This window comes from Homalodisca vitripennis, chromosome 4 (assembly GCF_021130785.1).
Source record: "Homalodisca vitripennis isolate AUS2020 chromosome 4, UT_GWSS_2.1, whole genome shotgun sequence".
Lineage (NCBI taxonomy): Eukaryota > Metazoa > Arthropoda > Insecta > Hemiptera > Cicadellidae > Homalodisca > Homalodisca vitripennis.
Window position 1 is genome coordinate 161,639,797 of NC_060210.1, and position 11,076 is coordinate 161,650,872.

General features: G+C 28.7%; 1 protein-coding gene across 2 annotated transcripts; it reads left to right on the forward strand.

Moving 5' to 3' along the window:
• The first annotated feature begins 1,114 nt into the window (after positions 1–1,114).
• Positions 1,115–9,883, forward strand: LOC124360484 (intraflagellar transport protein 22 homolog). 2 transcript variants are annotated; one of them, XM_046814151.1, is made up of 5 exons: positions 1,115–1,386; positions 3,069–3,270; positions 4,832–5,004; positions 6,192–6,388; positions 9,335–9,883. In XM_046814151.1, the coding sequence occupies exons 2-5, from the start codon at positions 3,223–3,225 to the stop codon at positions 9,487–9,489; spliced, it is 573 nt and encodes a 190-aa protein (XP_046670107.1). In that variant the 5' UTR covers positions 1,115–1,386; positions 3,069–3,222; the 3' UTR covers positions 9,490–9,883. The 2 variants fall into 2 exon arrangements, with proteins under 2 accessions (XP_046670107.1, XP_046670108.1); XM_046814152.1 differs by lacking the exon at positions 3,069–3,270 and having other exon boundaries at positions 1,116–1,386.
• Positions 9,884–11,076: the final 1,193 nt, after the last annotated feature.

Here is an 11,076-nt window from a genome sequence, read left to right on the forward strand (position 1 = left end):
GCAGATAACTATGTTTATTCGTGAAAATGTGGAGTGCTTAGATTCGTCATTTACAACAATAAAGGTAAATAATTGTACACTGATATTTCATTATCGTAAACTATGATTGATTGATTAATTGTTAGATTGACACAAAAGTTGAGAAACTGAGTTTATAGGTTATGTCATACTATTGACAAATGTTGATAGTGTTAAGTAAATTATTAGTTTAAATCACTCTGCAATCAATCGTAATTTCATTCCTTGCAGGAATTTTGGGTTGGCTTTAACTCTTTTATTGGGTAGTTATAGTGACTATACCTTCATCCGTCGAATTTTATTTGTTAGAGGATAGTAATAAATAGCTATTACTAAGTTGAATGGAGTAATTATTTCTTTGTTCTTGTAACTTTACTTAAACAATAACGCTTCAGTTCATGGTCTGGTGAAAAATTAATATTTATTTTAGTGTTTCTTGACTTAAATATTTACCAATTATCTGATTCATTATCAAAAATATATTTATCCGATGATTTGTACTGATTTAATTCCAATACGTTAGAGTTATTCTCAAAGAGGAAATGTTATCATGATCATGATCATTCTGTTCTATAATGGAAGAAAGACAAAACAAACAAGTTCTTAACCTAAAAAAAATTAAGGAATATATGAAACAAAGGAATGTTCACAATTGAAACTAAATTAACTCACTGACTTTAAATGATTAATTCATCACACTTTAACAAATAAAAAAAAATACAAATCAAACAAGTAATTACATTATTTTCCAGAGAAAAATAAACGTGTATGTCGTAACTGCTTTTATGGTATAAAACTGAAATAGTCCTCCTCCGTAGACAAATGGTTATAGTCTCGGCTCTCTAACCGAGAGATCACGGGGTCAAATCCCGGGGCGGTCCAATCATGTACTTTGTACTTTAATAAAAAAAAACCAGTGCACTTCGAAGCCGGCATAGCTGACGCTGAGGCTTTAAATGAGATTAAAATAAAAACTGAAATAAAAAATTAACACTCTATGTCCCTAACACGAAAGTAGTAAACAGCTGTAACAATGATAAACATAGGCAACTGGTTGCCATGACAACCTTCAGTTTATAAATCAGTTACACCATTTTGATTATTTACAGCAATAGTAATAGTATCCTTGATCCTTAAAATAAAATATTTTTGTATTATTTTTACAACAATTAGTGGGTATAAAAGTCAGTTGAGTAAAGAACTGTGTTTAATAGAAGATGATTGTGGAATTATTTATATAAACAGATACAAAGCTATATCAAATTATACTAAAACCTAGCTTATAATTTTAAATATATAACAAACTACCTATAAATCTTAATTTCTTTAATGTTTCACTTAAAAATAGTACTTATAGGCCCTTGTAAGGTAAGTTAAGAATGACTTCATATCTTTTTTGTCCTGCAATGTCAAAATGAAACATTGGTAACCAAAACAATCTGAATTTGTAAGTTGTACACAGTTTCCTAATAATATTTCCTAACAGTTGCTTAACATATTATTTAGACCAAATATTAATAAAGTCATTTTGGAATAATTATCTAATTGGAATATTTGCAAAATAAGGAAATGGTGTAGACATATGCCATGCTCTAAGGAAGTAAAACTGTATTGGACGTGTTCCTAAAAAATTTAATCTTGTTTAAAAATAGTAACTAAGTTACAACTTCTTTATCTGTATAAGATTATTAGTGGATCAAGGCTGTAGTATAATAAGTGGCCAATATGTCAATTGAATCATTGATTTTCTGAAACTACCAAAATGTCTAACCAAATGATGTTATTGGTATTTCAAATCATAGTTAAGCTGTGTTTTTCTTAAGTAACAGTTTATTGATAAATTAAAAACTATTTATGTTTATTTATGAAATTTAGTAAACAAAACAGTATAAAACTTGCCTTACTTCTTAGTGTTTTGAAACATATCTGACAGCTTGACACACAAACAACACTTGTTTTTCGCCTTTGTATTCGGGGCTATTACTCAGGTTCAACTGAAATGATTTTATTTTGTTTGGATTAATTTGAAGCAATATTGTAATGTAATACATTATAAAGAGGTGGTAATAATTGTAAATAGGTGTCATTAAAATTCTTAGTATTCCATAGTTTAGGTATTTCTAATCGATAATTTGGTTTGATGATTGTATTATTATGATGGCTGCTTATTATACACTGTAGCTGTGGATAAATCTTGTCATACATGTATTATTTGGAAGGAACACTTAAGTTAATTGTAATAAACTCACATGTATTGAAGTTTAAATTGACAGACTATTGTTGAATTTACAGTTATTGAACTTTTATATTTGTAGGTGTAGTTAGTTTTTGTATACTTGATTTATAAGGTTTTTACTACACAAGAAGAATTTATATTTATTCATGTAAGTTCTCATTTATCTCTCTCAATACCCAACTAAATTTAGTCTCAAGTTAAAGCTATATTAATCCATTATTGTGTAATTGTGCAACATCTCTGATCCTGTGTGATGATAATATTTATGCTATATGGAAGGATTGTCAGTCTGTCATTATCCTTTTATCTCTTTGAAGTAGAATTCCCTTTCCTGTTAAAGTTGGCCTAACATGGAGTTATAATGAATTAAGAACAGGTGTGTTTGCATTATGTACTGTTTCTTAGCAACATAATTTTTATCTCCATATAATTTAATTGTGTTCATTGTGGAATTAAAACAACATTTACTTTATTAAAGTGAAGTTAATGTTTTAATTTGTTTGATTAAAATTGTTTGAATAATATTTTACCAACTTTCATATTTAAAACTTGTATCAGCATTTATTATATAAAGATCTAAAGAAAGTTTCATACTTTTTCAGGTTGAAAAGATGTTATTTTAAGGCATTTTCCTCTGTTTTCAGGAATTACGTAAGGCCAATTAGGGTATGTAAAAATACATTTTTTTTGTCCTTTCAAAATCAATAATTAAAAAGGATTGCCTCACTTCCTTGTGCATTGTCCAATGAGATGTACATTGTTGGATTTATAATTACATTTCCAACAAAACCCTATTCTTGCAATTTTGTTGCAGAATTGATGATTTTCAAGATATTTAACTCTGAAAACTTTTAAATGCTGCCATTTTGAAATGGAAAGTAATTTAATTTTTTATTAATTGACCTTTAAGTGGCATTAATGTAAAATAATGCTAATTTTGAAGTTATATCAACCAATTTTGATAAGTGATGTTTAAGACCAAAAGAGAGAACACACAAGACACTAAAAGAAGCAAGGTTAGTTACAGTTTTTATAATAATCGTTTTCCAAAAACCTGCAAATTGTGACACTCGTAAATGAAACTCTAAAAAATGACACTACTAATTGAAAGATACACAAAAGGACTCCTGTAACCTGTCTTGATCCTCACATTATATCACTAATTCCAGAACTTTCAAGCAAGTTTTTTGTTTTATCAGGTCTAAATGCCATATTTCTTGGTATAACCTGACAAACTATAAACCAATTGTCTGTTTCCTAAGAGCAGAATATGTAATTATCACATAAAAGTCATCAATATAGGAAACTTGGTGTAAACCATGTACCTTTAAAGTAATAAATAAATAAATTTATTCCTCTTTGTTATGAAGTCTTGAAAGCATTTATTAATTTATAGTTTTCTGTTTAATTTTTTTCTCGAGTGAAGTTCTAAAATGGAGACTAACATTGTATTTTGGGAGACGTATGACTGAATTTGGGCAGAAACCAAGTCTACCCACAGTCTGCTATTGTTCTTTGGAAATTCAACTCTTGAAAGAAATTTTTGTATGGAGGTAAATTAGCCTCTCCAACAAAATATAAATTGTTATGTTACAATTTAAATCAAGTCTCTCAATCAAGTCTCTCAATACTTGTTATGCTTTTATTTAAAAGCCAAAAATTAAATAAGATGAATATCTTCTGGTATTTTTGTATTTTAAATAAGTATTCTACTATCTTTAAAGGAATAGTACTTATTATTAATATTAATTTTTTAAATGTTATTACTTACCTCGCAGAAACAAAATTTTATCATTAAATTTTTATGTTTTGAAATTGAAAAAACAAACCTTTACTGTTTATGCTTGAATTCTTTCTTTTTATGCATTATTAACAGATAAAGAATTAAATTCAGAATTACCATGGGGCAAACATTAATCATTAAAATTGTTCTAAGTGTTAATAAAATAACACATGCCATTTTGTTATACAATTTTGAGAAAAAAACCAGAGTAAAAAGCTATGCACTATTGAGTTAGGGAGGTTAAAAATGTTTTGATAATATATGTGTATATTAAAATATTACTGTATTTTAAGCTCTCCTTCCCTTACAATGTGTGTAAATTAATGCAGCAAACCTGTACAATATGTGTGTTTGTGTATTTTCAGATAAACAGCTAATGAGCTAGCTTTGAAATAATTTTCATCTAGGATCTCACCAGTAATTTTGTTATTATTTTAAACCATTAATTAAATGCAAGAATGCAATAAAAATGAAATATCTAATGGTGATAAACAACCTTCACACACAGAAATCATATTTTGTATACTGTTTTATAGTATTATTATTTAATCCAGGGAAGGAATCTGTTGAGAATGTTTTTTTTTTAAATTTGTTAACCTGTTTATGAATTACAATCCTCTACTCATGTATAAACAAAATGGAATTACATGATAGGTCAAAAATTAAGGAAAGAAGTTTGAATTAGCTATCCCGTAATGTTTACAAAACTGTATTGACTGAGTTATTCTCCTGGATGCTTGAAATACATCCAATGTTTATGACAATAATTACATCTAAAGTATTATTTGTTACAGAGTGGAAAAACAACTATAGCAAACTTCCTATCAGACAGTACAGAAAATGTTGGTGGTGAATATAGACCAACACAAGGTGTTAGAATTGTTGAGTTTGAAACACAAAATTCAAATATAAACAATGGAGGTTTCAAAACTGATGTAGAGTTGTGGGACTGCAGTGGAGATTTGAAGTAGGTATTTCTAGATAAATTAATTACTGTAGGCAGCAAAACATTTAGAGCAATGAGAATTTGTGCTCATACATTTTCTCTGTCTTTCGTTAGCCTTGGAGTATGTTTAATATAATACTATATATATACCTAATGTAAGCCAGTTATCTCTTCATCGTTTGACATTAATCTCTCTAACTTTTTGTAGATACAATGCTTTTGTACATCCTTTACATGCAAAACTTAGCTTATAAAATAACAGTGTTTCTTTGGTTTATATTCTTGCAAACATTTCTGGAGTAAAATATTAAATTATATGGATTCTAATTGAGATATCCAGTAGATCTATTGCATAGTTGTAGAAATCATAACCGAAATTGACCATTTACCTGACATTTTAAGGAAAATAAAACATTTGGACTGGTATACTAAATTTTTATTTTCTTCAATAAAACTCATACACATTGTAATACATATATTTTATACATTATTCCATAAAGTAGACACCTTAAGCATCATGCATTGAAAATCACAGATTCATTGCAGTTTCTTTCATTATTTTGGAATTTATAGAAATTCCAGAGTGTCTAATGCATTTATTTCTTAGATTAATTTTTATATATTAAACCTTCTAAAAGTAACTTCTCATTAAGATGTGGTCAAAGTGTATTTTTACAGTGGTTTCAGTCTAAGTTCCAAATCTGAATTTGTTGGGAGTGTATAATTTTCAATGTTTATTAGTCAGTCAGTTATTAGAGTTATTATGTATTGTTTTATAACGTTAGAAACCTAGTACTATTGCAGACATCAGTTAATTACTTAAATCTTCCATTCTATATTGATTTCATCATAAAGTCCTTTTGCAATATGATAATACGAGGGCTATTCAGAAAGTAAAGAAAGTTTGGGAAGATAAAAAAACCAAGTATAAGAAAAACATACAAAGAGGGACTAAAATACTACTTTTCTACATAATCAATGTACAAATTCAGGCATTTATCACAGCAGTGGACAAGCTTTGAACTTCATGTACAGTAAACTTGCACTATTTTGTTTTATGTTGAACTCGGCTGAAGCCAAGAAAATGAGTTATATTCAACCCCTTTAACATGTGTACACACAATGTATATATTAAGTGCTATTTTACATTTACCTTTTGTTATAAGTCATTAGTTTCACATAACCTGTGTGTTCAAATTTTCTTGTAGGTTTGAAAGCTTCTGGCCAGCCATATATAAAGATGCTAATGGAATTGTATTTGTGTGTGATTTATCTGTTCCTGATGCCTCAAGCAAACTTGACTACTATTTTGAATCTTTTGTGAATCAAAATAGTTTGTTAAGCAGTAAGAATTGTCTGCTGATAGAAAATGTCAAGAACAATGAAATTCGAGTTTCATCACTATGTAAGTTCAGTATAATTGTATGTTGCATAGGGAATATATATTTTTTCTTCTACCATTTAGCCTTATATTTATATATTATTCAGAGGTAGAGCCAAAGGTTGCCTGCTAGCCAAAGGATTAATTAATAACAGATTAATGTTTTATCGAAAATGTTTAGTAAAAATTTGTTCCAGGAATCCTTAATGTAAATTTCTTAAAAATGAAAATTAAAGAATTGGACAAAATTATATTTTAATATGATTGGAATAGGCTTATTTATTTAACCAACTCTCTGAAATTAGAGTTGAAAATTTATAAAATCAACATGGTCAAAGAATAATATAAACTAGGCATTATTAGTTGGAAACTTTTGTCTTGTTCGTCATCCTTCCTGGTGGTTTGACTTTGAAGTTGGAGGCAGGTCATGATTAGTATATGAAATTAAATGTTTAAATAAATAACATAAGATCAAAAGTGTGTTAAAATGCCATACAGAAATATCTGATCTATTGTAACCTCCATAATAGGTGTGACTTCAATTACTTCAAATTGATTCAGTTTAGGGTACATAAACAGTGTTTATCACAGTTTCTCTAAATTGTAAGGTAAATTTAACAGTAAAATTCTTTATTCAAAGCAGTCAAACAACAGAAAAAAGCTGTTTTTGCAAAAATGAACTGTATTCCATGATAAAATAATGTCATCTATTTTGTACAAAAAATTTAGAATACAAGACTTATTTTATATTTTACATTTATTTTTACAATATAATAACATATCTTGTGGCAGTGTTTACCACCTTCATTCCACCCATGTGCATGTGCTTGTTACAACCCCCCAGCACATGTCAACAACAAATTCAATAACATACTCCCTCACCGTGCAACTATTCGATGGCCAGTTGCCCACTCACAGTGATGGCATACTACCCCTCTAATGACCCCCACCACTTTTAGGTGCTGTGATATTAGGCGCTATAAAACTCTCGGACTTTACTGTAGGTGCCGTGCTACTGCTGTACATTTCATTAGGCGCTATAAAACTCTCGGACGTTACTGTAGGTGCCGTGCTACTCCTTTACATTTCATTAGGTGCTGTGATATTAGGCGCTATAAAACTCTCGGACGTTACTGTAGGTGCCGTGCTACTCCTGTACATTTCATTGGGTGCTGTGATATTATGTACTATGATAATCGACCTTATTAGACAGTTAATTGTTAGGTGCAGTGAAACCCCTCGCCATAATATTGATATCGGGGCCCAAAATCAAATTGGTATAAAATAGTAAACGTCAAGTTATCAAGGACAGGCTAGGTCCATCACCAATGGGTGGGTTGAACATAATTTGAATTGATATTCAAATCCAATAAACTGAGATAATAACTTTAGTCCCCGAAAAGATCTCATTAAAAGTGTATTCTCTTAAGAAGATTTTTTTCTTTTGAAACTTTGTTAACAAGAAGAGACCGATCTATTATTTTATACTTTTATAAAATTTTACATTTAGTTGATAGCTATTTTTTATTGGAAAGGTTTTTCTGCATGTTCCAAGAACTAATCTGAGACCCTCCTTGGTTTTTTTACACCATGTTGTCATACAGTGCAGTTTTATAACTTTTAATTTTTTAAAGGTATTAGGTTGATAAACATGTATACAAATGAATTGGATATATTTAATAATAATTTAAAGCTAAATATTATTTTTTAAACTTAAGGTAGTAACAGAGTTTTGTTAAAGTTTTATAATTATTATTATGTATTGTATCATATTTGTATTTTTCTTGTGCTGTAATAGAAACAGTTAATTGTCACTCAGCCAAATAAAAAATAATAATTGATTTTGTAATTAAGTCTTTTCGTGTTTGTACTTATATATTATATTGTTAATTATTATTATTAATTTTTATTGTCAATATAGCTGTTTTGGGATAATATTCCTGTAGCTATTTTACAAAATAAATAAATAAAAATAAGCTAAATAAAAACAGAGCCTAATCAAAATTTAAAGTAATTAAATATAACTAAATAACTGTTTTCTCAATTATAATCAGTGGTAACAAACTGTTAAAAATATATTAACTAATTATTAAATTAAATATCTATTTTAAAGTGATACAACCAATGAATGTATGACCAGTTATCAACATATAAATCAATTTTAAGATAGTTAATAAGTAATTACATATTCAAATTAATGTAAATAAAATCAGAAGCTTTTGGTGGGAAATGTTCAGTAGATTCCTCGAATAGAATTGTTGGCAAGTACAGGAGGAGCAACTAACATTTCTTCAATGGAACCCCTATCTTTTGAAAAACACTAAACAATACTATTTGAAGATAAATTTAAATTTCTTCTTATTGTACTTATATTGACCAAGTAATAATATTGGTGTAGTGTGAGCCAAAATAATGATTCCTTTCTTGGAATAAAGGAAATCAAACAAAAAGATATAAAATGTCAAGCTATCAAATAGTATAGTTTTTTTTACAATATTTTATATATAGAGAGTGGAAGGACTTGATATTTATAAATAGTAAACAACTTAATCCCTGCCTGAGATATAAGGTGAACTTTTAAACTAACTTTACACTCTTGGAAAAATTTAACAGATCTTAACTCCTTTTATGTATTCAAGGCAGTATTAACAGTTGAAGTAATAATCAAGATAGAATATGTCAGACTTTTACCCTGAGAGACAGAAGTATGATGTCACTGGCCTCACCGAAAGTAGACCCAAACTTTTAATCCTACTATCACTGAGAAACATCTGCCTATTATCAGAATTGGTATTAATATTCACAATTATCAATTAATCTGTTTGTTAATACATGTTCAAAAAGGATTTTAAGATAATCACTGTTTGAAGAAAGGGTTTTATTAATATTGTAAACAATATACTCCAATCTAATTTTCAGAGTTACTTTTATGTTAAACAAAATACTAAAACCTTGTTTGATTGGTTTCAGCAAATGTTTTTTCAAAAATGCAACACATTTCTATCAATGGAGAGGAAAATATCCAGAAACTTGGAGAGAAATTTAATAAATACATCTCTACTCTTTTGAGTGGAGTGCGGGACCGCAGTGAACAGGATGAACTCAATATTTTAACAATATCATAATTAATTTTATTCAAACCACAATCAGCATTGTTCAATATTCAGTTTTAAAATCAACATATTTTTTGTATATTACTGGTTACTAAGGTAAACTTACCAATCATTAATACAATTAGAAACATTAAAATATTTAAAATTTCATTTCCTTTAGAATATTAACTATAAATTGGACATTTATTTCCTAATTATTAATAAATATATACATTATGTGACAATAGTGTAGCAAATTATTAATTTCCATTAAAAGTGATCTATTTTCATTTAAAAAGAAATTACAATATGATTCTTTTAAATTCAACACCATTGACTTACATGGACATGTTTTGTGTTATAACTATACAAGTTAAAATCACAATCTTTGTATAATTTTTACCCACATAAAAATTGTGTAATGGTGTATTGGTTTTATTTAACACATTTTCTATATTGTTAAATTTGATAATTGTTTTTGTATTGTGATATGAGTCAACGGTGCCACATGGTTCACCAGAGTTAAGAAGATGATGGACTTTGGTGTCTGGAAGTAGTGTAGGTCATAGTTATATGAAATTGGCAGAACCCGAGACTTAATGCTGCAAACTACTGTTATTCAATAAGAACAATATTGAATTTTTTGAATAAAGCTCCAAAACTTGACAATCATTAAGATCTACCCTGTATCTTGGAGGCTGATGCAATAGCGTAGTAGATAATGGCATCAGCTGAAATTGGTGTGAACAAGAGAAACAACTGCGCATGTCTTGAGTTACAGGTGAGTCATGCTGTACACGAGAAATGACTGCGTGATTCATGGAACTGATGTGACTCATATGTAATAATTATAAAATACTTTTTACCACTTCAATATTCAATTAAATCGGTAATAAAACTGTTAAAACGTATGTTCCAGCTAAATAGGGATTTGGTGATATCTGGTAAGTTCTCAACTAAAAATGTTATGAGTCATTGGTGTATAATGCCGTAGTGAATTTTTTAGTATTCTCAGAGCTCCCAAAGTCCTCCTTAAGCCTTTGAGTGCAAGTATGAGTCGGACAAGCGCTGTTCTATGATAAATTGACATTTATTTATTTGCAGTGTTTTTAACTTTAGAAGTAAATTTTAGATCTTCATGTTTTCTTAAAATAAACTGGTCATTGACATTTCACATAGTTTTCGTATTATTATGTTATTTTTTGTAGTGTACATACTGATGGACATACAGTCATGGCTTCAGCTGATGTACTTGTATAAACAGCTGATGTATTTATGAACTGTAATATGGTTTTATGTGTCTAATTTGAGTTCTAAAAAATGTCTCATGGAGATTAATGTATAGTGGTTAGATAATGTGATGTATTGGATATCTGCCACATAAGATTGTCAGACATTATGAGGCTGTTCTTACTTGCATATTACATGTCTTTGTGGTGTCACCAGATCACAATACGTACTAAGGGTCAAAGGTGTCATCATCCAGACTAAAAAACTAGATTATTATTGAAGTTTCCAATGGATTCTGGTGATGAAACTTTATCCAGATATACTAAAACTTGTGGAAAGAATTCATCTTATATAAAATTTAGAATGATTTAATTAAATGTTTTAGAGAGG